The sequence below is a fragment of the Pholis gunnellus genome (genome assembly GCF_910591455.1).
Source record: "Pholis gunnellus genome assembly, chromosome: 12".
Classification (NCBI taxonomy): domain Eukaryota; kingdom Metazoa; phylum Chordata; class Actinopteri; order Perciformes; family Pholidae; genus Pholis; species Pholis gunnellus.
The window spans coordinates 20,578,376-20,605,432 of record NC_136539.1 but is presented as its reverse complement, the minus strand read 5'-3'; the positions used below and the strand labels follow the sequence as shown (position 1 = coordinate 20,605,432).

Here is a 27,057-nt window from a genome sequence, read left to right as displayed (position 1 = left end):
AAGAACAGGAAATACCAAATCTTGTCATCTTCCCAGTAAGCATTTCTTTCTCACCAAGAGGCGACAGCAATTTGCAGAGTTTCAGATCTCCATCCCCCCCTAATTTGAAGCCTGCTGGAGATGACTTGACTCAGCCAGGTCGCCCACAAGCCGAGCCGAACCATATCCTTGTATGGCCTCTTGCTTCCCGCCGCTCAAAAAGATCAGAGATGTGCTCGTCATGACACATTCCTCGCCTCCTGTATCACTACACAGCCTGCAATTAGGCATTCCCACCTTCCCTCTTTCTTCTTTTTCTCTCCCTCCGTGTCAGACAGACACTTCCATTCATCCTCTACACCGAGAGCCGTCACTGACAGGTACTGTCCATTGTAGCAAACATTACCCGATTACACATTTGTGCATGTGTGTGGCACGGTCTAATCACACAGCAACAATGGCTTGTTTTGTGCGGCTGTATCCAGGCACAGCCAAGAAGTGTAGCACTGTTATTGAGACCCAGCTTTGATGGATACACATCCCTTCTGTTTCTTTTGGCACCTGCAGCACAAGTTAACAGTAAGGAGGGGGAGCAGCCTTTGGCCAGTAAAGTGACAGCCGTGTAATTGGCGTGGAGGACTCACTGCAGTGAACAGCAGGCTGTTATCACCGACACACCCACCCCGAATAAGTGTTCTTCATGTGATGGATTAACAAGCCGAGACAGAACTGTCGTCAAAGTGTTTAAGCTACTTCGCTGACAGTATAAAGTATTACTTTGATGTGGTGTAGTTCCTGATACAGTACATCACTGCTGCTGCGATTTACTGTAACAATTACTTATGTCTGACCAAACTGGATCTTTGGGGATTTAATGTTCATGAACGTTTAAAGTGTAAGGATGCCAGTGGGGGAAGAACGTTTTACATAGAACAGAAATAATATAAGCAAAATGTGCTTTTTATATTATCATTATTGATGCATTACTGCAGTGTGTAAGCAGCATTTTGATTAACTTGTAATTTTGTTAACTAAATGTAGCAGAGCACAAGTACAGTGTGGTACATTATACTACAAATATTCCCTTTTGACATGCAGTGGAGTTGAAGTATAAACGAGCATCAAATGGAAACCTGTAAGTAAAGCAAAAGGCTTACGCTAAATGAATTTTCCATGTTTGTAACATGATAGACTTTATAAGTAATGCCACACCTCGACAAAGAGAAACAACGATATCACAAAGACAGAAGACGATAAATAAGAGCACATGAAAAAAGCTTTATTGTCACACCAAGCTTCCACATAAACAAATTTAGAGTTTTTGACTTCAAGCTCAGAGTGTGTAAACTATTCATCGATGCCACTAAGGAGAACAAGCAGTGAACTCACTGATATATAACTTACATAACTTATTAAATATCTTCATTTGGCAGGGTTGTACAAGGGAGCGGGAACAATACAGGAGTGAGTGGAGGTGAGGTTCTTCTCTCTTTTCATTTCTTATTTTCCTGCCTGTGGTCAGAACGTAACACTGGGAACGACAGATCTACAGCGTCCGCTTCTAAATGGAGTCTTTTGCAAGTAAACATTCAGCTTTCACAAACACAATATAGAGCTATAGGTCATGTGGGATGCACAGGAACGTAAAGTAGACCGAAGAAAGAAAGAAAAGAGGGGGCTGAACAATGAAAAGTAACCTGGGAAAGTCCTACTTCAACAACGACACATTCACACGGGGAGAGAATCTGTACACTGTGTCAGGCGATGACTCTTAATACATTCCTTTCATGTAAACCAAGATAAATGCACTCGCACTTCTCAGGTTAATACTTGACTCTCTTCTTTTCCACTAGTATCATTAACAGTAGGGATCACTTTGGATTTTTATCTTTTAAAAATAGTGGATTTTATGATATAATCATTTTCGCATGTAAACAAATCATACAGGACAAACACCTTTTTAAGATTATACGACCGTTTGGCAGCCTGCAGATTAAGCAGTAACAGGCCTGCAGAGGCAGCGTGGACACAAGAGCAATCACTGCAGCTCAGTTCAGCTAATACATAAAGAACGCTCAGCTGTAAAAGCCAATGAAGATTCAGCCATGCGGGTGAGCACCACCAACAACACTTAGTTTAGAATAACAGATGAAGAATGTGCTATATTACAGTGTTTCAAACTCAAGAGGGGGAAAAGTCCTGGTATTAAATTTGAGGAACCTTGAAGCGCCGTGTCATCCTTGGGGTCCTTCATTCAAGAAAAGACTAAATAAATAGCAACCATGAAACCATGCATCCCAATGATCTCTCCTTTGAGGAGGGAGTTCTGTGCATGTAGGTTCACGGCCACGCCGGGAGGAGAGGGCTGGAAATGCCCAGTCTCTCCTTTGGCCAAATCAAGAAAAAAAAGAAAAAGTGCATCTCAGCTAGTAGTGCTGTGCGTGTGGAGGCACACGTATGGGGAGGCTGGTGAGTAACAAGTGTGTGTGTGCGTGTTAAGAGGAGTTAGTGCTGTGTTGTAGTTTTGGTACCCGAGTTCCTCATTCCAAGCTTGAGCTACGCACATGCTGCTAGTTTGTGGTTCTGGAGGTGCAGACCAGAGGAGTGTCTTTAATTACTAAAATATCCACGATCTGCGTCACTGGATCTTCCCTGGAGCTGGACGTGGGGGCCACAGCTGACCGGGGGTGGATCACTCACTCACTCACTTACTACTGACTGGAGGAGAGTCACCTTGTAAGCTACGTTTGGCAACATTAAAACCAACATCGTGGCTTTTTCTTCTTCTTCATAGCTTTGAGCAGCATTTCATGTTTGATTAGACATACTCTACCTTCAAAAAATATATACTTTTTGATCCCAACCGTCACAGTAATCATCATCCGTTCCAAGTATTTTTACTAAGTTTGACAACCAAGGAGATTGAGGCTCGGCAAGCAGCGTTACAGACACAACAGGAATACCGATAATGGCAAGAGGCAGCTTCATCAAGTGCTAATTATCATTCAACCGCCAAGTGAACGGCCCATTTGATCATCAACGCATAATGACAGTGTAGCACAATTTACTGAAGATATGGGTTTTTGCAAATTGAACAATGCCTTGTCAATCTGTACGTATGGCAGCATTAGCAGTCAAATGTGACGAGTCACGTTATCGACATTTAACAAAAAACGTCACTAAAGCCGACGGAGTCGCAATGGAACACTACTGTGGATGAGTGTTGGTGTATCTCGGGTTCCCTCTGATAATACAAGGGTGTGGTGTGTGTGTGTGTGTGTGTGTGTGTGTGTGTGTTTGTGTGTGTGTGAGCGCACAGTTGGTCTCATAACATGTGGAAACACCACAGAGGTGAGCTGTGGGTGTGATGACATCATCCGACCAGCAGCTATGGGGATTCCCTAACAAAAAAAAAAACACATTCTCTTTCTCTCAACTCACTGACTTCTGTCTGGAATAGATGGGAAGTGCGTCTCTCTCTCTCTTTTGCGTCTACCTTTATTTTAGTGTGTGTGTGTGTGTAGCTCAAGCACAATGGCAGCAAGGTGTGAGGGCTTCAATTCAGACGTGAAGGTGGGCGGGAGAGACAGCTCGTTAAATAATGAATCTCCAACAACATAAACAGAAGGCGGAAAGAAAAATAAATCACGACAGAGGTACTGCTGGTCACCGCATGCAATGCAAAACACACGCCGCCCACATTCATCAGAGAAAGATAGATTAGTATGGCGCCCTCTAGGGGCAGTGGAGTTTTGCAAAGCCCTGTTAGGAACTGAGGAGAGAGGAGAGGAGATGAGGACCTAGGCGTGCTCCAGGAGCCACTGGAAGAGGGGGACGCGGTGAGGTTCCCTGCCCGCCTGCAGGGCCTCGTCTCTGGCCGGCGGCTGACTGTGCGTCTGGCCCTCTTCGCAGTAGCGCAGCAGCGTGTGCAGCAGCTCTCCCACCCGCCACCTCTTCTCCCGAAGCCTTTGGACCACCGCTGCGAGCTGAAAGGGCACAACGTTATCATTCACTTACATAATCAAAAAGGAGGCCGCGGGAGGTTTATCAATTGTAATTTAGATTTATGAGTATTCGTGCGCTGCCAGGAAATGGGATGTGGGTAAATGTGTAAGAGATTCTCATTTGTCATGTCGAGAAATGTCTCATAAAGCAGAGATGTGAATCAGCGGTGGAGCCGCCTTGTCTAGTTGCCAGAGGAGAGGCTTATCAAAGTGATCTTTAATTGGGACAGGGCACACAATCAACCTTTGTCAGAGCTTTTCTCTTTCTGATTTACATTTTATTGTCAGTCTAAAGATTCATAAAGGACAGATGGAACGAGGAGATTTAGAATAAGCCAAAGCTTAGAAGCGACATTCAAAGATTACAACACAGAACTGAATATTAACTGTAATATTCAGAGAGGGCAGAGGTCCCCATGTGCTCAGTTAGGAACTGGCAACTCTAAAGCTATTTCTAAGGTTTTGTATCTCTGTGTTGTTGAGGATGGATTTAAATTGTATTGAACACGTTCACAACGGGCCGAGGGCAATCACCTGCTGGAGCTCTCTGTCGGGACCCAGCTGGACCTGGGGGATGTCGGCCATGGAGGCCGCCACCCACTGCAGCATGCTCCTGAGCTGGGGGTCGAGGGCCACGTGTTGAGGGCCGCGCCCGAACTCCCTGACATCCGAGTTCACTACGACCAGCGCGGTCCTGGGAGCCTGCACCTGAGTCCTGTCCACGCAGAGAGTCCCTGCAGCACAGACCAAACGTGGTTCATTCACGAGTCTCCTTCTACAGAGCACTCTCATGAGACTGGCTCACTGAAACACTGATCAGACACATTCTGCTCTTCTCCAGTACATCTCAAAAGACAGACGGATACGATAAGTGTTACATGTAGCGGCGCTTTGCTCTCTTTTTCCCACACTCCCACAGTACAACAGACCCAACAAGGAGTCCCCCCCAACACACACACACACACACATGAATGACTGAGGAGGGAGTGGAGTGGTTGAATGAGCATTAGTGTGTCTGAGTACGGGGGTGGTAAAATCCCCGGCTACAACACACTCAGACAGGCAGACAGACAGACGCACACAGCCGGCCGGAATCAACGGCAACTGTTCTGAATCTCAAAGAGTGGAAAGAGCAAGACCTCAAATTAGGAAGGGGGGTGGGGGGGGTCTCTTCTCTATGTCCCTCTGCTCTCCAAAAGTGAGCTATGTTAAACGGCTCTATTAGAGAGTCTTGTTCACAATAGCTTGTATTGAATTAGAAAACCCGGGCATTAAACGCTGTGGCCGCAGCCAGGAAAGCATCCTTACCGCTGGATTCCTCTTTGACCTCGGCCTCCTTGTCCTCTGTATGGTCACTGTGGGATGGGAAATGTCACACAGGTTAGTGAGAAGTAGGAAGTGGCTGGGGACATGAGGCTGCATGCAAGGCAGACACAGAGGCCAATGAGCATGCTCGAGCTTCCAGGCCTTTGATAGGAAGCACAGCAGGGTATCAGAAGATGCACTGTAGTCAAAGCAATCCTGATCAGGAGACGACTCACACACACGTCGAGGGAGATGTTTGTAGATTGTTTGTTTGTTAAGACACAATGAGTCAGAGCACTTGATCAGTGTGAAAGTGGATTTATCCTTTCTGTCAACAGGTAAACAGTCATTTCTCAACTTTTATAAGATTGTTAATCACGGTGTTGTTGACACGGCCCACAGCTACAGACATGTTTACGTCACGGCTCGATAGACTATCAGGAGATCCTTCTCTCTCCAGAAGGGAGACGCCTTTTACTGTTTTCATGAACAGGATCATGAAGCAGCGATGACTTTATCAAAGCAGAGGACTGAAAAGTAAGAGACACATGGCAGCAACTATAAAGTCACGCGATAAAGGACAATAACTGAGTCATATTAGATGTATCATCTATGGCCCTTAAAGGCAGAGCCTGAGGTGCACAAACCCACCAGTGCATTTGCTGCAACTGGCAACTAAACGCAAATGTTTTTGTTGTTTTAATCAAACGTTGAACAGAAACAGCTGACGGTGACGCACTGGAACATGTATATTATACCATACAGGACAGTATTTGTTTCTAACAATCTTAATCTTTAATTGTTTAGAAGTGACAAAAACAAAAATCTGAATCTGTGAGAAACCTGCCACCTCATGGCCGGCTCTGAGCTGACCAACTGTTTGATCCTCCGTGCTGCATGACGTTGTCTAGCGACGAAGGAGTGGGCGACACCGTACTGTTGGTCTGAAATCCTCGGTTACTATGCTGTATCGTTTGTGAGAAATGATCCTGTAGTTGTGAGGCATTGATCTCTGTGGGGAAACTCCGACATCTGAGAAGTGAACTCATTCATTATTACACTGTTAAAATAAAACCCAGGACACATTGTTGTTTAATAGGTGCGACGTGTAACGCCTCGCCAACTGCTCCAAAGCAGCATTTCACCTCTACGACCGAGTACTAACAATCTAAATGTACAGCCATAAGGTATTTAAAAAGCTACTCTACTACAAGACAAGACGGGCGGGGCTGTTACTTCCTCACACTCTTGTGATAATGTTATTTTTTGACAATATTTTTAAACTAAAATTCTGGCCAGATTTGACACATTGCACCTTTAAAAAGGATAACATTACCGTGGCAGCTCTTTGCATTAAAAAGATTGCCTACAAGCACATGTTGATGAACACGTTGATGAACATACTGCACTGCTATGAGACACTGCTATGAGACACTGCTATGAGACACTGCTATGAGACACTGCTATGAGACACTGCTATGAGACACTGCTATGAGACACTGCTATGAGACGCTGCTATGAGACACTGCTATGAGACACTGCTATGAGCGGCAGCATGGACGGAAGCAAAAACACATCGAGTGACCCGAGAAATGGGATTGTTGTTATAAATGGCTGGCAGTGCGAATTCAATGAGTCAATGCTGCGGTAGAGTTTTATTAGAAGTGAATTGAACCTATTAGTGGGTTTGAACAGTTGAATAGCATTAATGTAAAAGAGGGCAAGACCCCTTAAATATCAGAGCACTAGACATTATTCTATTAAGCAACAAAACAACATGAAAGCAGCAAAGCTGAGGCAATACATCGCATGCAGACATTACAATCAACAAGCATATGTCAAGCCTATTTATGTTTACAGCTTGGTGTGGTCATGCAAGCGGCTGGTGGTTCCTAGTATGAGACAAAGTATAAATCAAAATGCCATTGTACAATCTTCTAAATTATTTTCACATGATGAAGCAGCTTCCTGGTTCCAATTTTGTGCTGAGATTTTCCACTGATGGATCCGTTACACGTCTGCAGACTTAGATTTGGCTTCACAGTAAAACTATTTCTTTGTCTCATTCTGGGTAAACCCCCCCGGTCTAAACGGGCTTTTTAAAAAAGAACAGTTTTTTTTAGTCAAAAGGTTGCTGACCAACCTGTCAGAGGGAGAGAACGACATGCGCTCCTCACACGCCTCCCCCTCCAGGCCCAGGCTGCTCCAGCTACTGCTGTTCCCATTGCTGCTGGAGAGAGAAGGCAGGTAACGCACCACTGTAACACCCGCGGAGGCTACTCGCTAACGAAATGGAACAAACATCGGGACGTTAAGACATGGCGGTGGTTTCATCCCACTGGCTGTAATGAGCCCATCCATCATGTAGCTTCAACAAACAATACTCGGGGGTTGATGACATTCTTTTTCTGGCATTTTGGGAATAATCCATTGAAATGCCAGGTGAGGTTAAAAAACAGAGGCGGGTTCTCGTAATGATGCAGATTTTTCCCACTGAGTCATCTGCCATGTTGATCGAGACCATTTGTTGCTAAAGGCCTACGATGTGAGATCATTACATTCTTGTCCTCACGCAATACGGTTCATCCTGAGGGTCCCGCCAGGACAACCAGCATACACACACCATCTGTAATTAGTCAATGATTAGCCTGCTGGCTGGAACCTGCACACGGTGGCGTGAGGCTGAAGGGAGGAAACGTTTCTGAGACCTAAAAATACCGTCTGTTAATCTGCATTACCTCAGCTGCAGCTTTCTCTCTGCGGTTTGAGCGAATGACACATGGTGAGAGTTTCTTCATTTAGTCAATCGTCACGCTCGGTGTCCCGATGACACCTTCAAAAGGTGTGTTTTTTCCTTTCCATTAGTTAATCTGCCTAATGAATTGCCCATGGGGGGGACTTTGCTCCTATAGCAACACTGCCTGTAGGGACGAGAGCACTCAAGGACACACCTTTAGAAAATATTATGATACATTAACTTGGCCCCGATGGCAAAAATAACTAGACGCTAACACATTGTGTCCTTTGAGGATCTTGGGAACGGATCTCAAATGTTGTCAGTTTTGCTTCCATAGAGATGTCAACCTTTCCCAGAAATGTCAACAACTTGACTCCCAGAGGCTGGAGACATGATATCATGTCACTCACATCCTGTTTTGTTGTGTGTGTTTTTTTTTTTAACCTAAGGCCAATTCTGTCACTACTACTACTTTGTGCGTATCCCTGTGGTGGATTTCACAAACACAACTTGGCAGCAGAGACAACTACATTTAATGTTTAAACAACATATCCGAAAAAGCTCCCATATAATGCAACTGCTGCACAAATTAGAGAAAATTGCATTTTGGCAGTGAAGTCTAAATGAGGTTCGCAAACAACACTGTGCCCTGTGCTGACATTGGGAAACCTCCCATCTAGACGCAACCACAGGAGACGGCTGCTGTCCAACACTAGCAGGAAAAGAGTGTTTCTGTAGTGCTCTGGGTCCGAGGAGATGAACGGCACACATCAGCACAGCACGACTAAAGTGATTCTTTAAGTCCAGAGTCCATGACCGCACAGGAAAATAATTCTAGTCCCTCTAACTGAAGTATCAAACCCACGTCAGACTTTTCCCCAGAGAATTCAACTGTGCCATCACACAGCTTGTGACCAATGTGTTCAAATTCAAATGGTATTTTTCCTACACATCCAATGTTCTCTTATCTGACTGTATGTTATTGCTCTTTTATAGAACCCGTGATTAGAAGGTTCACATTTAAATTTAAAAAAAAGAAAACGTAGTGGCTGAAACATTGTTATCTACCACCCTGTTGGAAAAAAGATACCCTATCACCTCTGGGAGACAATGGGAAGACAAAACTGTATTATCTACTACTACAGTGAAATATTGACAGAAGGGGAGATAACTGCAGCGGTGCTCTACAGTTAACCGGATATTTGGTATGTTCCATATGAGAAGGCCAGTGCTTGTTTACCTGTCACTGAGGTGGAGGAAGCTGCTGTTGTCGTCTGGGTGCTCATCCTCAAAGCTCAGGTTGGACCAGCTGCCCAGACTGTCGTCTCCTACGCTCAGCTGCTGGGACACAGAGGACTCAGTGGCTTCCCTACCTGGGAAGCTAAATGCAGACGATGACAAAAACGATGTTAATATTTACAAATTCATGATGAAAACTCTCTCAGTGTATTAAAATGTCAGATAAGAAGTAAATGTGAAATAGTAGCAGCTTTAAAGTACCATTTTTTCCTATATACACAATATGAATGCATTGAACATGACAGAACAGACAAAAGCAACTACTAATGTGACTCTTGATGTGGTTACCTGATGTTGCCGGTCTGGCAGATGTTGGTCAGGGCCGACGTCATGATCTCAGCAGTTAGGCTCTCGGCGTAGCTGGTTCCGTCATGGCCGATGCCGCTGTCAGCGTTGAGGCTGGTGTTGCTCAGCTCGCGTTTAGCGGTGTTAATCGCCATGGACACCATCTCCCCCGCGAACACCGCCCTGTGGTCCCGGTCGATGTGGATCTTGGGAATCTCCAGGCTAGAGAGCCGCTCGGCCCTTGCCTGAGATTCCGGCCCCCTTCTGCTCCTCTGTAATACGGGCTGGTGGTGGTGCCTGCTGGGTTTGGTGCAGTACGGGCATTCCTGGACCTGACAATACCGGCACGTCCTCTCCACCATTGCGTGGCCCAGTGATGGGCCCTCAGACAACCTCTGGGTGTGAGAGTGTCTGTCCTGGCCTTGGGTCCTCTGGTGCTCCCGGGATGAATGTCCAACTGACGCGAGGCTCATCTTCAGAGTGTCATCAACTATTTTCCTGGCATAATGCTCGACGACCTGCATCACCCGGCTCCTGTAGCCTCCATCATACAGGCTTCCTGTACTGTGGTAATGCCTGCTCTTACCCTCCTTGGACAACAGGGGGCAAGAGAAGGAGTTCCTGATGAGACTCTCTGCCATGTCTTCCAGTTTGGATTTCTTGTACAAACAGGAGTCGGTGAGAGACTTGGGCAGTCGTGCAGAGGAAAGATGCAGCTTGCGTGTCACATCGCAGGTGATGTTGTAGGCTAAAGACTCTGCGAAGTTGACCAGATCCATGTACTCCCTCTGACTCTGCTCTTCAGAGTCCTTGCAACTACACTGAGCATCCTTGCCTGAGGGACAAACCACTGACTCTGCTCTGTCCTTGGGCGGGGCTGCTTCACAACCAGAGGCTTTCCATTCATCTGGCAGCGACTTGGACGAGTAAAGGCGGGTGCTGGAGGATCTATGCTTGATCTTGCGACTGGCATGGGCCAAGCCCAGTTTTATGGAGCGGTAGGCCAAGCGGCTCGCATACTGGTCCAGGACCAACTCCCTATTGCCTCCCTCTTTTTTCAGCACCCTGATGAGATAGCCAGCATATTCATCTGTCACGCTCTCACAGCTAGGATACTCGGAGGACAGGCCCGAGCTGGAGCTGGTGCTTGAAGTGGAGGTGGGAGACCGGAAGACGGAGGCTATCAGGTCATTGGACCATTGCTCAGCCAGCCTCCCTACCCTCCAGTCTCTGTTCTGCTCTGTACTGGGTTGAGACTGGTGTTGGTGATGCAAACATTCAGAACCAGATCTGTCAAAGCTTCTTCTTCTGTGGTATGGACACTGCTGTGCAGAGCTCACCATCCTCTTCACATCATTGATGACCTCTCCCGCCACCTCCCCGGCATAGACCCACAAGGTGTTCAGGGTCTGCTCCGAGAACTGAGCCACGCTGTCTCTCCTCCTCTCGCCGCCCTTGCTCACCTCCCCCTCCTCCTCCTCCTCCTCCTCTGTCACTCCCAGGGTGTCCATCTCTGTGGCCATGGAGACGATGTGGCAAGCCAACCGCTCAGCATAGTGGAGAGCTTCCTTGTTGGACATTCTGCGAGCGGACATCTGGTTCACTTCATGCCGGCCACCCCCCGACTCTAACCATCTGTTTGTGCCACCAACACGGCCCTCCTCTGCCAACTCGTCCTCCTCTTCATCCTCATTGCCGTCTGCCTCCTCAGAGAGAGACCTCATCAGTTTGAGCATAAACTCAGCCTTGTCTGCCTCGGGGGTGACGTCTTTTGGCCCTGGGCCGGGCTCAGGCTGATCGTGAGGAGTGGGTGGGGGGGTAGCAGGGGAAAACTCCTTAGCCAGCTTGCTTTTCAGCTTCTTGGAGAACCGTTTTATCTGTTTCTCCTTGGACACCTCACTGGGCTGCTGAGGGGTAGAAGGGGGAGTGCCAGGAGTCCCACCGGATTTTTGCCCGGAGTTTGGAGCCGAGTCATCCCCAGGAACAGATATCCTCCTCTGTCCACCCATCTCGGTACCCGGCACATCAAGAGTATCCATCATCACAGGATGTATTTCAGCCACTCCTCTGGTCCTGGGGTCTACCTCACAGCTGGGTCTCCCCTGGCTATGAGAGCCTGCCTGAAAAGAAATGTGAGGAATGCTTTGGTCTGTTCCTGGGTCATATCTGAAGCCAGCTGCCTGCTTTGAAGGGGAATCTGGAGCCTCATAATTAAACGCGTCTTGCTTGGAAGAAGAGTCCCTTCTGCTTCTGATCGTCTTTGTAAAGAAATCAGCACAGTCACCAAAACTCTTCTTCATCTTAGATGCAGTTATTAGCTCACAAGCCTCAGTTACTATCATATCCACCATGTTGCCAGAGAAGTTTTGGAATGGAGACTTTCCTTGGGAGGGGTCTTCTCCAGGTGTGGGGGTCTGCGTTCCATGACTGTAAAGGTACGTTTGGGTAGATGTGGTGGTGTCGGCGGAGGATACCGATACTCTTTTGGGGCTGGCCTGTGGGACATCCGACAAGCTAGACGCAGGACAGCTCTCCTCTGAACCCTGGAGGTGGGAGAGGGCTTGGCCTGCTTGGGGCACAGGAATACAGCTGGCCATGCCGGATACAGTAAACAGGGCTTTCTTCACTGTGCAGGTAGCATCCTCTCCTGAGGGCCCAGGAACCGCTGCAGCTGAGCTGGCACTTAAAACCTGCTGGTTAGCAAAGGTACTGCAGGTTTGAGCGCTACCGTTCTCTGCACTGACGTAACAGATGTTGTCCAGAGACACACTAATAGCCGCTTGGCTAGTGAAGGCAACATCAGCCTGAGACAGCTCTATGAAGGCCTCTTGGATAACTGACTCAGACAAGTCTGAAGCATAGGAGGAAACCACCTCCTCCTCCTCCTCCTCTTCCTCCTCTTGCCCGCGGCTAAAGGACCAATCACTCGGGGTGAGAGGGGTTGAGGGGTGGGAGAACTGACACACTTCCATCATGCCCTCAAACACTAACTCTTCGGCCAGATCAGCAGCAAATTGTGACACAGTGTTGTGGAAAATCTGCTTTTTCACTGTCAGGAACTCCTTCAGCGCCCCAGTCACAGCCTCTCCGACCAGGAAGCCAGCTAATCCGTTGATTGCTCGTTCTTTTAACACATAGGCATGGCGCATGCCAATCTCATGGAAGGCCATTTGAAACACTGAGGAGGTGAGCCTGGCAGCTAGGTGACACAAGGTGGTGGTACAGGAGGACACACCTTTTTGGAGGTCTCGCAAGGCGCTGCCCAAGCTCATCTCCACCAGGTCAGTGGCAAACCTCTGAATGCCGTCCTTCAGAGACTGGGACTTCTTCTGCAGCGTGGCCACTGTTACGGTCTCTTGTATTTCTGAGAGCTTCATCAGATAGCCCGATGGGTTCTGAAATTCCTTGTGGCAGACGCAGCTGAGATTCTTGTTGTCGCTGATGTCAACAGCAGACTGGTAGCCACACACAGATCCGAGAATTTCTTTGGAGAGACTGCTCGCAAAGTCTGAGTAGGTCTTATACAGAGAGCAGAGATCCTGGGGTTTACGTAGCTCTGAGCTATCCCGTCCATCCTCATCTGCCTTCCAGAAGTATGCCAGCGGTCCACTGGAGTCCACCAGGGGGCTGAAGGCTGAGGAGCTGACGGGACTAAAGAGTGGGCCACCGTTCTCATCAGAGGGGGTCTGCACGGGTCGAGGGGAGTCAGGCATCTCAGAGTGAAGGGAGTAGGGAGAGCCTGGTTTCAGGGGTGTGGGTTTTTTCACATTGGCTGGGAGAGTGGGCTGGTCAAAGCGGTGAGGATTCATTCCCTTGGTCGAGCAGCCCCTAGAAACATATTTGGATGCGGTCGGGGCACTGACGGCGTCCAGAGGCAGCGCGAGAGTGCAGTTGTCCGAGCTCAGCTCCTCCAGGTCGTCAAACTGGTCAAAGCTGTCGAAGAATTCACTGACTTCAGAGTCCGAGTCTTCAACTCGCTCTCTGGGTCCCCCTGGAACCTGGGGGATGTCCAGTTTGGCCAGCAGGCTCTTCTGGTAGCCCACCTCATCCAGGAAAATGATTGGGCTGGGGCTGGAGCAGTCCGACTCCTCCGATTCACTGACATTATGCAAAGGCGAGGGGAGACGAGCTCCAGGACTGCAGTAAGTCCATTGAGATTCTATGCACGATGACTTCTGCACTGTGACGGATACATCTGGACCAGACTTAATTAAATTCTTCCTCGAAGATGAGCCTATGATAATGCGGGCGCCTGCAAATTCCTTTTTTCTCTTGTGGGCTGGGACTGTCTGTGATGCCACATCACGCTTTCTAAAAGGGCGATAGCAAGCAGCAGCTGTGGAGATGGACATGAAAAGGAGACAAATATGACAAAACGTTAACCACAAAAGAAAGCTGACTGAAAACATGCTCATCCATTGTGCCTTCATCAGTGCCATCTAGCATGCATAGATTATGGTGGTATGAAAAACAGAGCGGGTTTAAGATGTACGTCTCCATTTTGGATTTAGCAGAAGTAACAAGATATTCCGCATTCGATGTTTAACCTACAGGGATTGTCTTTGGCGTCATCCTCCTCCAGATGCTCCAGGGCTGTGACAAAGTCATCCTCGATCGATGAGACCGACTGGTTGGTGTCGTCTTCCTCCGGGTGACTGGTCTCAGCTGTGCCCCTCTGCAGAGCCTGGAGCTCCAAAGCATAGCGGACGCCTGCCACGTAACACCCGAGCAAGCCCACCAAAGATGCCACGCTGGCTTGAGGGTAGACACTAGTGCTGGGATTGTGCCTCAGCACACACACGGCTTTTAACCAACACTAGAGGCGGTAAGAGATAAAGAGAAAAGAAAGGAGGACAAGGGAGAGAGAAATACTGAAAGTTAAGCACAAGTACACAGCACCCGGGGAGCAGTTGGGGGTCTGGTGCCTTGCTCTAGGGCACACAGTCTTTAAACTGTCAAAGCGATCTGTGTCCTGCAATCATCAGCAGCAGCTGATAATGTGAAAGATCTTAGCAAACTAAACTGAATCCACATGAGATTCTTTCTTAGCCTAATCTTGCAGGAGGGCGGAGAGAGGCCGGTAGTGTATTGTTATGTCTGCACTCTGATTGCGAAGTTGATCTGTTGCATGTGCAGTAGTACTGCAGATAGGTGGGAGGTCTCACTGTGTGAAACGACAAAACCACAGAGTGAGCTGCAGGGCCTGTGTGTACCCAAACACTGCACACAGGACCAAGAAGGACTAGGCTGGAAAAACAACGTCACTGTCCGTCCATCCATCCCACCTGCACTTCTTCAAAAGCCTGAGAACGACTTGGTGTGTCCGTTTACATGAAGGAACAGACAAGGCCATAAATATGGGGAAACATTTCCTCAACAAGTGCAAGAATTTTAGGAAGATACAACAAAAATGGCGCACCCAGAAAGTGATTCAGTTTGACTAATTCAACATTTAAAAACTTGTCTTAGAATAAGATATCTGTTATTTAAGTATGATTCTAGTGTAAATAAACGTTTTATTTCATTAGCACTTGTTGAGTTTTAGGGTAAGGCACATTTTTTAAGGGAATTGATAAAAACAGGAGCCAATGCTATTGATATTCTATAAAGTATTCTCTCAAAATAATCGTCCTGAGCCACTGGTGCTTTTTGTAAATAAAGAAAATAACTTATTGTTAGGATAGATGAGTAGAGTAGCTCATTCTTACTTCCTCTTATTACTTCCTCACGTCCATTGCCTTCTGCTCACTTCCCCTTTACTCAAAACATGCTGACTGAGCACATTCCTTCAATATGAAAGATCCGTCACCCACCTGAGGCCCGGCGTCCCGGTGCTCTGCCAGCCTGCGGGAGTCTCTGAGCAGCAGAACCTCGTCATTTTTGAGGCTGTGAACGTGGAGGGACCTCAGAAGCTCACACAGCCCTCCGGGCATAGAAAACAGAGCCTGGGGAAGAAGAAGACACAAAATGGCCATCAGTACCACATGAGAATTGTATTGAACAAGTCTCTGAGCAGGGCTTTCCTTCAGTGTTTTGTCACAACTCCTGTTTGTAATTATGAAAACGTACCTGTTGGGTGACATCGTCCCCCTCACATTGGCCAGGCAGACACACAAAATGAATCTGAAAGAGCACAGTTGATGGTCAGTATCGCTGCGTCTCGCGTGTGACTACGGCTATGCTCTGCACATGTTTGCCCTGCTGTTTGTGTGACAAACCTCGGTCAGCCTCGTGGCGTCTCTGGTTGGCAGCTCCAGGCCAACGCTGCACAGCTCCTTCTTGTTCCTAAAGAGGCTCTTCACACACTGCGGCCCACCGTCACGCACAGTCTGCAAACACATGCAGCGTTAATAAGCCCCTAGTACACGGTTACCTAACAGAAACAATGACAAATCAATGTGCATGTGTGCATCACTGTAGGATGCATGAAAGAGGAGCGAAGAACAGTGTTTTGTACTTCCACTTGTAATCGACATTACAAGTGGAAGTAAAGTGCAGCAGTCAGTCAGTGTGTTTCAATTTGTCCGGCAGAAATGCTTCTTAATATAAATAAATAAATAAATAAATAAAAAGCCGATGTCATGGCAGCCATAGAGAATCCCTGGAGAGTGGGGTTGGAAATCCCCCTTTCAAAACACACAGTACACAACAGATACTTTCAGAATAAAATGCAGTGTCCCGGCAGACAGACCTCTCTCCGGGCTGAGGCCCTGGACCTTATGGGGACTCCTCTAATACGTGCACAGGCATCCATAGCGGCAGAGCGCTGCACGTGGCTGGCTGACCGGCCGCTCACCTGGAGGTAGAAAGGTGGAAAATAGAGTCAACAAATCCGCAGCAAGTAAAAGAAACATAAATGTTGAACGCCAGATCTCGATTGCTGCTCCTCAGCTGTCACACAACAAATCACATGACAAAGCAATGACAAGTTGTGTGCTATCTACTGTTGCGCACACACGCATGCCAAAACAGGAAGCATGAGGTGACAAAGAGCTCCGTCACTGCATCAGTTCTCAATGGGATCAAGCCTGTGAAAGGGATTGCGAAACATTTCGGCACAGGAGGCCATGCAGTTAACCTTGTGGGTTGTACCACCATTTCTTTGAGATTATACAGCTAAACTTCTAGACCACAATGTCTTCAAACCTGTGTGAAAATAACCTGAATAAAGCTCTTGAAAGTAGGCCTAGACTTGTCCTGCTGGCGAGGATAAGCTATAGTAGGCCTTGCTTCTTTTGATATTCTTTAAACAGCCAGGCCTGCATCAAAGATCAAACAGCGAGGCAAAGAGAACTGGGGTGTGTGCTCTGACTGAGCAGGGGAAGCACACTCGGTAAGCAGCATGAGAGAGCGGGTAAAGGAGGCAAAATATTTACAGTGTACAAGAAGCAAAAGTTTCCCAAGAAATCCAAGCCTCTCCTTTGAGGTACGGTCCAAAGCAGCCGGAGGAGTCTAGACACAGGCAGGCGGTCCCATTGATCAGCCCAGCCTGCATCCTGAGAACCAGAGGGGCAGCATACAAGCCACTGGCTTCCTCTGGTGATCCAGGACCTCCTAGCTTCTCATGGGTGCTTTGGTGGGCTGCGCAAAAACAACACGGCCAGCTGCTGCTGCTGCCTGACCTCAACTATGCAGTACATCCCAATTCACTCACAAGGCGAGCAGGCACAACGCCGTCTATTATGGCTGTGGCTATCTGGAACAGAGATGAACAACATATCTGCCTGGGATGTTTCATGTTGGGTTCACAACTTTAGTATTCAGCGGTATGCTATTTGAGAAGCAATGCAATTGGCCTCCATCACCACGTTGTGCAACTGATGTGGTCACGTAATGCCACATGTATTCGGTATTAGTCATATCGTGGAAAAACTGCAATTAAGTGTAACTAAGTTTCGGCTTAAAGAAATCCTCAAGGGCTGATTCATAAAACGAATTACGATCGTTTGCACAAAGATAATGAAGCTCAGCAGATCCTGACAAAAGGATTCAAACGGGTGTTTGTGATCATCTTAGAAGGGCGACGGCAAAACAACCTGTCAAGGCCAGAAACTGTGTAGTCTAAAATCTTGTTTGGTTTCAGAGCTGATGTGGGCCAACTTTTGAGCATGAGTGTGGGTGGCCGGAAGGATAGATAAACAGAAACGGAGAGAGAGAGAGAGAGAGAGAGAGAGAGAAAAGCACAGCCTGGAAGACATGAGAAAGACTCACTCTAAACCCGAATAACTTATTTTTCCGATATGTGAACTAGTCCTTTGTGTGGTTGACAACAATGTGGTGCTGGTTGCATTGAGACCAATGTTGGAGCAGGAGATGCTCCATCATAGAGCTATTTTGAATGAAGATTCAATGCAATCTTTAAAAAGGTGCAAGATATTCACATAACACATAGTTGTTTACTGTTATAGTACTGCTCTCAATGTCAAATACAGCAAAAATGCCAAACATTCCCTTGCTCCAGTTCCCAATGAGTCCTTCTAATTACATTACATTGAATTATGTCTTGGCTTGTCATAGTTGGACCAGCACAGCAGGTGTTACTGATAACATTAACGATGGCTCTGTTCTGGTAAAGCATGTCAGTGTGACAGTGGACCAGCTCGGACAATACCAGGGCCCATGTCATGTCAACCGTCTTCCTTACACTATATTATATCGTGAGGATTAACTAATTGTATCCATCTTGTATGATACGGCTTCATTATCATCAGGTTTTGGGCCGTCTTGTGTTATGATGTGCAGTCCTTCTCCATAGAGAATACTAGAACAACTGCTAAGACACACTTTTGATGTAGCAAATCAGTGGACACATCTTAAACATGTCAAACTGATGTCGTACATTCAAGAGCTACATTTAGGTCTTGGGTATAGATAGAATCTATCTAATTCTATTTTAGGGTGTCACCTCGGTGGTGGTCCCTCTGACCACTGCTGCAAGCAGGGTTTAAACAAATGCCAGACATTTAATATGCAAGAAACCATGCTCTCACTGAACATAAATATTGTATTTTGCACATTTTCTTCGTCGTTGCAATGTGACATACCACACCATGCTTTGTTGACGACCTCCTGCTTACACAACAGACTGGTTGTTATATTCTGCACCTCTAACGTAACATGCAATACGCTTATTTACGTTACCAAACCCTGTCTGGAGGAATGACAAGCTAACGCTACGGCTTGTGGGGCTGGTTTCCCTCCGCAGCAGCAGGCCACACTGTAGATGCTGATGTTGATTCACGACCACAAAAAAAACACACACACAACACGGCTAACTCGCTGGACAGCCGCAGCGCATTATGCAGATATAACACTTAACAAAACCATCGTAAAATTCACAAAGCGACAGTCAAACCAACGTCAAATTAGCCAGCTTGCTAAGTTGACAGGCTGTCAATCATCTGGAGGCTAGCAGCGGAACCAGGCCTGTGATGTCACCTTTATTGTCGTTAGCTCACACCTAGCCACCACCAAGCTAACGGTACCGTTAAAGTTAGATTCAAATACCTAAACCAGCAGCAATCTGTGGTCTTTTTTTCTGTATGTTTCCAAACATAGCTGTGTGCCGTTATGAAGTATTTGTTTGCCTCACCGCTCAGTGTCTCAGGACTCCAGCAGTGTTGACGGTGTAGCCGCTGTGTTTTTGAGGCGCGAGCCGTAAACGACTCGTCCGTTTTGAACTCTTCTTGCCAACGGTAGCGTAACTGACGGGACGCTTGACCTAATTTTCAGCATTTAAACCGGGTAAAATAACTATTTAAATCCTTCCCAAGCGCCAGACCTGCACTGAACGTTGGATGAGTTCAAAAAGATATATACAGACTTTACCGTCTTACGTTTCAATTTCACCGAATCTCACAAATGATTTGGATTCCTCATTTCCTGTCCAACACCGCTCTTCCCATGAAAACAAGAGTGACGAGGCATCATCAATCGCACGCCGAGCAATCGATGTGTGTCGCACTCTGTCATTGTCGAACACAGAACAATCAAACTGCGGGTTGTGTTGTATGACTTTTATGTTTACATTTATGTCTTCAATAATTTAATTGTATACAAAATATTTAAACACACAAACTAATACAGCAATGAAAAGTGATGATGCATCATTTAATGTATCCAAATCTTGCACTTAATATTTATTTTAAAGCCACTCCTGATACATTCACAGTATACAATGTAAATACATTTTAATTAATTCAATAGCACCCTTTATGTAGTTACTTGAAACAAGTCTATATCACTCGCCACAGACATTTACATTTACACAGTTTTATTACTGAAAATGCTGATGCTATGTTCTTGTGACATTAATTAGTGATTAGTCATTTGCATTTTTCCCTTAATTAATTGTCCTGTGAATGCGTTACATGACCCGCCGTTCAGTCCTTAATTTAACATATTTCTTGAAATTGACAAGAAAACAATCAACTTGTATTTAAAATGTGTACAAGGAAATTAAAGCTCTTTGATTGGTTGTGGTGAATGGAAAGGAAACAATGCTAAATGCCCATTTTAAAGAAGAGGGATTAAGTTTCCAACAATATTGCCAAGCAGCAGTTTAAAGATTGGCCGTTTAATGGGTTGTTCCACCATTTGATTGACCACATTTTGAGATCATGTTAATGGCACTGCATATTTAAAAACTAAGTCTTATCAGGTGGCTTCCAGGAAGTTATTGTCATCGCGACCATTTGGTAAAGGCTAATCATCAAAAACAGCGTGGCCAGATGAAAAGGAATGTTGTTTTGTTGTTGTTATTGCCTACAGGAACTAAGAAATGCAATAAAAAACATAACTTAAGCCTGATGTCTGAATGTATTAAAGGGTTCCCATATGTTTTCATTTCCTTACCATAACAGATGTTTTCAGGTCTTAATGTATCTCAGAAGAAAAATTAGGAGCAATACGTGCTCGTCCTGGAAACTTTTGATTACTGTTGGCACATCAACAGTCACAACATATGGAAATAAAACAGATTCCATGTGCTTCACGATTGGGTTTTTGCTTCCAAGGGGAAAAATGTTGAGGTTTTGACAATTGGTGAAACAGAGGTGGAACGGATCAGACAGTAAAAAACATGTTGCCAGAGATGCAGTGAGATGACATGAGAAAAAACATTGACTTGAAGTAAAATGAGCTACTGAAAACATTACTGGTTTAAAAAAGACATTGCAAGACTATGAGAAAAGATAAAAGCGGAGGAGGGGATGTGGAGAGAAATGCTCAAGGATGTGGGTGATCCAAAAGAAATTCAAATGTCACAGATGGCCCACAGTCTAAAGTCACAATGTAGCTATTCAACACTTTGAAATGCCTCATGCAATTTGTTTGCAGAGCAGATTTATTTTATACTTATGACACTAGAGGGAAACTTTGAACAGAAGATTTTTTTCATTTGAGAAGGGGCAAACGTGCTATTACATATCTATGTGTAACTGTCAGCTGGGACACATTTCATCCCCTGAAGATATTTCACATTTTATAGCACCGATTCTTTTACTGGAAGCGAAATGGAAACAGAAGGAGGCGGAAACACACTGCATATGTATTTGGTTTTATTGAAGAAGAGAGATATGAATAGGTAGCCTGTTTTAAGGCACCTACAAAATGTACAACAAAAGCTCAACCATTTATTTATTCAGAATACAAAAATACACATCTCAGTGACTCCAAATTGTAATAAATAGTTAACCATGCATTCTAACCATAAAAAGGCACAGAAAACAGTCACTTAGTAGTCATAAAAATGATCAACTACTTTACCAAAATCATCCAGATAGTAATACAGGTGACAACTGTAACATTATATTCCAAATGTGAAAACACAACACACATCATGTCATTTAACCTTAGGCAATAAATATGCAAATATTGTTTATACCTACATATATATTCTTAAAAATTAAAACTGTGCCATTGTAAACATAATGTAAACAAATGAAACTCACTTCTCTCCCATTCCCTCCAGGAAACCACGTCAGAGACTATCATGTTATCCCATCTTTTAGAGATCCTTGCATGGGTTTCGTTGGTTTTTGGAAACCAGGCAGTTTGCAGCATTATTTACAGACCACTGGAAAACACAGCAAGGGAGAAAGGTGGCTACTTCCACTTTGTGTGGAAAGGTCAAGCATCCTCTCGCCTGGAGCCCAAACACTTGAGATTTAGAGAACCCGGCAGACACTTTGGACACGCGGATAACAGAAACACAGACAGACACAGCTCAGGAACTGCAACGGTATTAGTGGATTCAGTTTGGTAACTGGCAATGATGGAGATTAAATTCACTGAGCACTGCAGGAACAAGGCAGCGTACAGCAGTTGTACTATGCTGCTCCATTTAAAGCACATACTAACAAAAAGGCTTCAACTTGGTCTAAACCTAAATCCAGAGATTCTGGCTAGCAAAAGGCCAACGGTCATCAGATAGATAACAATGAATCTGATCCACTCCATGAAAAAAGACAGGGGCCATCATTAATAAATAGCAAATTGATAGTCAATTACTCTTTAGTTAATAGTTATTTTACTTTTAACAAACAATGAAAGGGTAATTAATAATGTGGACTAATTATTAAAAATGATATATTAACAGTTTTTTGTTGCACACATAACATTTTAATATTCTCTGAAAAACGTTTAACTTTATTTAGACGACTGATGATTATAATACTTTGTTAAATGTTAATAAATAATTTGTAAAGCATCTATAAACATTTAGACAGATAGTTAACACTTTGTCAATGTTTATTAATCGGTCCATCTATCTCTGTAATGTTTAAAGACGTTTTACAAATCATTTGGTAATCATTAACAAATACTTAATACAGTATCTAAAATTGTACAATGTGTGCAACAACACACTGTTAATAGTGTACTAATGTAATCAGAATGTTATTGTTATCATCTCCTATCAGCTATGATACAATATATAAGTATTTGTTAATACACAAACTAACCATAAAACTAAATAAACACATAATTAGAAAACATTATTAATACATAATTTCATTGTTTGTTAACAGTAAAATAACTATTAACTACAGTTTGATAAACAACAAATGTACCCTTCATTAATGATGGCTATTATAAAGTATTACCCAAAAAAAAAAGTATCCTGGATCGGAATTTGATTGATAGGCTTATTGATTTCTGCAAGCCAATTAGCAGCGCTGCGGCTAACTGAGCACAGCAGCCTGGCACAACTGATTGTCGGCATAAGCAACAGCAACAGTGAGCTGTTTGAGATGCGAGTCAGGGACCGTAGAGAGGTGAGATGTTAACAGGTCGCCCTCTGGTGGGATGTTAGAGAAAACACATGAAGATTCAGCACCCCCGACTCCCTCACATTCTATTATTATTTAGGATACTTTGATGAATGATGGAAATGTGTGCACATGTTAAAATGTAGCACTCAATATTCAGAAAAAGTTAAAAAAGTTTGAAGCTAGCTTATTCCTCTTAAAGGTGAAAAAACCAACATACAAGCGACACATTATTCTCCAAAGGGGGGACATGATCAGAGTTGAAATGACATGATAAAATGAGTTGGCAATAGTAAGTATACAATTGCTGATAAAGGTACAATATGCCACTGTTGTAGTAGACACACACACACACACACACACACACACACACACACACACACACAATGCGCACAAATACATTGTGATACATATTACGTGTAAACACAACAGTCGTGTCTGCCCATTCTACTCATTCGCTGACACAGTCCTACTTTAGTGTATCATCTTGGAAGCACAGAGGAGCAAAACTACAAACTAGTGAACCGCTGGAAGAAATTTGGAGTCCATAAGAAAAAGCACTCTGTCTACGGGGGCCTAACTGCTCAAATCTAATCCCCAAACCTCGGGGGAAGAGTACATGTACAAAAAAACTCTTTCAACGTTTGCCTTTTCTTTGTCCCCCCCCCCCCCCCCCCCCCCACTGATGAACATCATGTCAGAAAGCTGCAGAGACAGTATCAAAACAAGAGATAAAATATTGCACCATCATTAGAATACAACAGCATTATCATGTACAAGAGATTAGGACAAAATCAACAATACACAAATTGTTATGGTGTAATATACACAATCAAATGTGTAAGCTGTTGACAATGCATGCCATGTCAGCAATCTACAAATGCATTAGACTACAACACTTACAAACATGGTTTGCATACACCAGTATATATATATACAGTGCATATATGTATATACAAAACTTAGCATCACATATAGAAATATACCCTGTAATGCCACCAGTCTTAAAAGAAACTAACAAGTAAAAGTAGTGTTCTATCAACGTCTCGCCTGTAATTTTGAAGAAAACAACAAAAAGAGAAAGCTGCACTTGAACGATGCTATGCAGGCTGCAGATCAACTGCTCTATTACATATTCAAAACCTTTATCTAACTGCTATTCTCATTAGTGTTAAATACTGTGTTAAATTGCCAAAAAGTTAAAAAGTTGAGGTGAAACCGTTACTTCTATGTAATGATATGAGTATTTGCACTTGCATGGAGCAAGAAGTAGAAAGTGCCTTTAAAGTGTTCCTTCAAAAAAGCTCAGCAACCCGACAGTTTATGTGGTTGGCTTCAGAGCAACACTAATCTCCTTCCAACCTTAAATGGAACTAAGAACTAAGACCTACTGGCCTATTCAATTTAAGAGGTGCGACCTGAACAAGGTCATCAACGTTTTCTTAGACATTCACTTTGGTACTGATTTCACATCCACAGAGAACGTGTCCACTTACAAATATCAATTCCAAATATTCATACCTCATCAACAGCTTTAAAATAAGAAACAAAAATAACTTCTTATGACTTCTACCAATAAAGCACATTTTACACTAAATGACTGAAAATATGGCACTTGACACAAATCTTTTGACACATCATTATCATGCAAACAAAATAAATTAAAGCTAGAAAGAGTTGGATTTAGACCCCAAAAAGGATGCTTTCAGTAGTAACAAATGGCATCGTAATACTTAAAGTCATGTAAAACTTGTTCAAGTGTTATTTTGCACACGAAAAAAAATAAAAAAAATAAAAATCAAGACACTAATCATGCAATTAAACATATCTAAAGACGAGCAAGCATAGCATGCGACAGTATCCCACTGTTTTCAGACACCACACCTCCCAGATGACCGGCTAGACTGTGATGTTACACCTTTATCTGCAGCAGTGCTCCTGGAAACCCGGAGGCTGCTTCTGGTGCATCTGCAGCTCTGGGACGTCCAGCAAACATCACGTTTACACACCGAACTGAAGCCAAATCCCACGCTCATGGAAGTCCTGGTTTTTGCTACTAGTTTGTTATCACAACTCAAACAACAAGTCAACCGTATGGTTAGTTGCATACCTGATTGTGCGCTATGAATGGTTATTAACTTAGAAATGGCTTTTTTTTTGTTTGTTGTTGTTTTATTTTATGAAGATCCATGAAGTCCTTTTGCATTTCAATCCGCTTTCTCGACTGTCATTTTGGCACCAAAGCACAAACGAACACACCAACAACATCACAAAGGCTTTCTCAGCAGAGGGATAACAATCCAGCTCTCCTCCAATACCCATCTTCACCTCCGCTGCCTACGGTGTTGCCAAAACTCTTCCACTGATGTGAGGGGAATGTTCGTTTCCCCTCTCCGGTTGCGTCTGCGTCCCGGGTTAGAGGTCAACCATAGAGGCTTTGGCCAGGTCTTTAGTTCCCTGGAGAATTCTCTTCATATGACCCACTTTCGATATCCCCAGATCCTGAGGGGAAAGAAGAAGCCCAGCACATTAAAAAAAACACATACGCATTTCTGTTGTAAGTCAAGTAACCAAATATCCGCGTTTAGAGCGACCACTTTGGTTCAGGATGAATTATGTCAACAACAGATGGATTGCCAGCTACCCATGATGCTTTGGTGATCCTTTGACTTTTTCTCTTTGGTTATGAGTGAAACGTCTCAGCAGCCGTTGGATGAACATGTGGTTGACACATTCACGCCACCATCAGAATTGTAATAACTTGTGTATCAAATACACATTTTTGACTGGTCACAGGCATAAATAATAAAATGACGGATTTGTCATGACTTGCTGCTACACTTGAATAGAACAGAGCCATTGTTGATGTAACACCTGTGCTTTGTAACTACAACAAGTCAACAGTCTGCCATCTGAAAGGGGAGGCCAGCACGCTAGCTGCTGCTGCTGCTCATGAGAGACGCTGTGAGAATCACACATAGTTTGCCTCGGTGGCATCACTCTCATAAACACAATGAGCCTGTATTTTATTCTGTGGTCAGCTGTGAAACAAACACATCCAAAACATGAAAACAAGTGGATTGAGTGATTTTTTTTTTTTAAAAGGTTTATGCCGCTAACCTGCGCCGTCGTACCGAGGCCAACCGTGGAACCAAAGTTACTCAACAGGATCACCGACCACACACTCCCTCTGCTCTCCGGGTAACCTCAGCAGAGTTAGTGTGTGCGGGTTTAAAAAGCATCATTCTGTTTTCCTTTAGTTAGTAAATCTTATTTTCAACAGAAGTGTCAGTTACAACTTACCTTAATCGTTTATCTAGAGCTTCAACTAAAGGTTATTTTTCATTATTAAATAATCTGTCCATTCTTTTCTTGATTAATCAATTAATCGTTTGGTCAAAAACTACATTTTTTAAATTTTATTTAAAAAAGCCCAAGTTGGCATATCCAAATGTCTTGTTTTGTTTGACTAACAAAATCAAAATGTATCCATTATAAATTGATAGAATACGAAGACAAACCAGTGAACGTTTGCTTAAAAATGACTTGATGAATAATGAAAATAATTGTGAAAATGTTTTTGGCTTTTGAGTTGATTGACTAATCGATTAATCACTTCAGTCGTACTTGTATCCCTTATAATAAAACAGGAAAAGCAACACAGCAAACGGGACAAATGAGGTGACTGACTGCTGAAGTGTAAGACGGTGGAATGAGTGTGAGCGTCATCACACGCTGACATCCTGTTGCTGTGCACACATTTAAAGAACCGGACCAGAGGGCCGACATCAGCTCATCACAGATTTCCAAGAAATCCAAAAGATATGTGTGAGTTCATTTAGAAACAGTGTCTCCATTTGACCACCAGAGAGCAACTGTAAAAGGCTCAGGAGTGGTCACGGTTCGTTAATGACCACATTTTGTTCCTTTATATTATGCATTTGAGGTAAACACTTTTTGTTATGTCATTTTTTTAACTCCCAAATATTGATATTGGGATCAGCATCATAATCCAGTTGGTTTCACTCTGGCAATGTAATCTGAATGTACTTCGTCACAGATGAAAGGCAGCTTGTGTTTCACTTCTGCTCTTCAGCAGAAGGACTGATGCATTTTTTCCCCTCAATTTTTCTCTTTTGTACGTGCAAAAACTTGGCAACATTGTTTCCACGTCGACGGA

At 44.4% G+C, this 27,057-nt stretch overlaps 2 protein-coding genes across 3 annotated transcripts in view; both read right to left on the bottom strand.

Annotated features, from left to right (window-relative positions):
• Positions 1 to 1,243: 1,243 nt before the first annotated feature.
• akap11 (A kinase (PRKA) anchor protein 11) lies at positions 1,244 to 19,275 on the bottom strand. Of its 2 annotated transcripts, XM_079170133.1 has the most exons (12): positions 19,202 to 19,275; positions 16,301 to 16,405; positions 15,828 to 15,938; positions 15,679 to 15,732; positions 15,423 to 15,554; positions 14,161 to 14,425; positions 9,613 to 13,945; positions 9,266 to 9,406; positions 7,432 to 7,515; positions 5,292 to 5,338; positions 4,518 to 4,717; positions 1,244 to 3,965 (listed from the first exon to the last, which is right to left on the bottom strand). In XM_079170133.1, exons 2-12 carry the CDS (start codon positions 16,361 to 16,363, stop codon positions 3,780 to 3,782), a joined length of 5,616 nt encoding a protein of 1,871 aa, XP_079026259.1. In that variant the 5' UTR covers positions 16,364 to 16,405; positions 19,202 to 19,275; the 3' UTR covers positions 1,244 to 3,779. The 2 variants fall into 2 exon arrangements, with proteins under 2 accessions (XP_079026259.1, XP_079026260.1); XM_079170134.1 differs by lacking the exon at positions 7,432 to 7,515.
• A 4,750-nt stretch (positions 19,276 to 24,025) lies between these two features.
• Positions 24,026 to 27,057, bottom strand: part of dgkh (diacylglycerol kinase, eta) — a gene marked incomplete at its 5' end in the record, with an annotated part of 51,550 nt that continues 48,518 nt past the window's right edge. Inside the window, one exon of the mRNA XM_079169606.1 lies at positions 24,026 to 25,379. Within this exon, the coding sequence (XP_079025732.1) occupies positions 25,293 to 25,379 (87 nt within the window). The 3' untranslated portion in view covers positions 24,026 to 25,292. The remainder of the gene's footprint in view (positions 25,380 to 27,057) is intronic.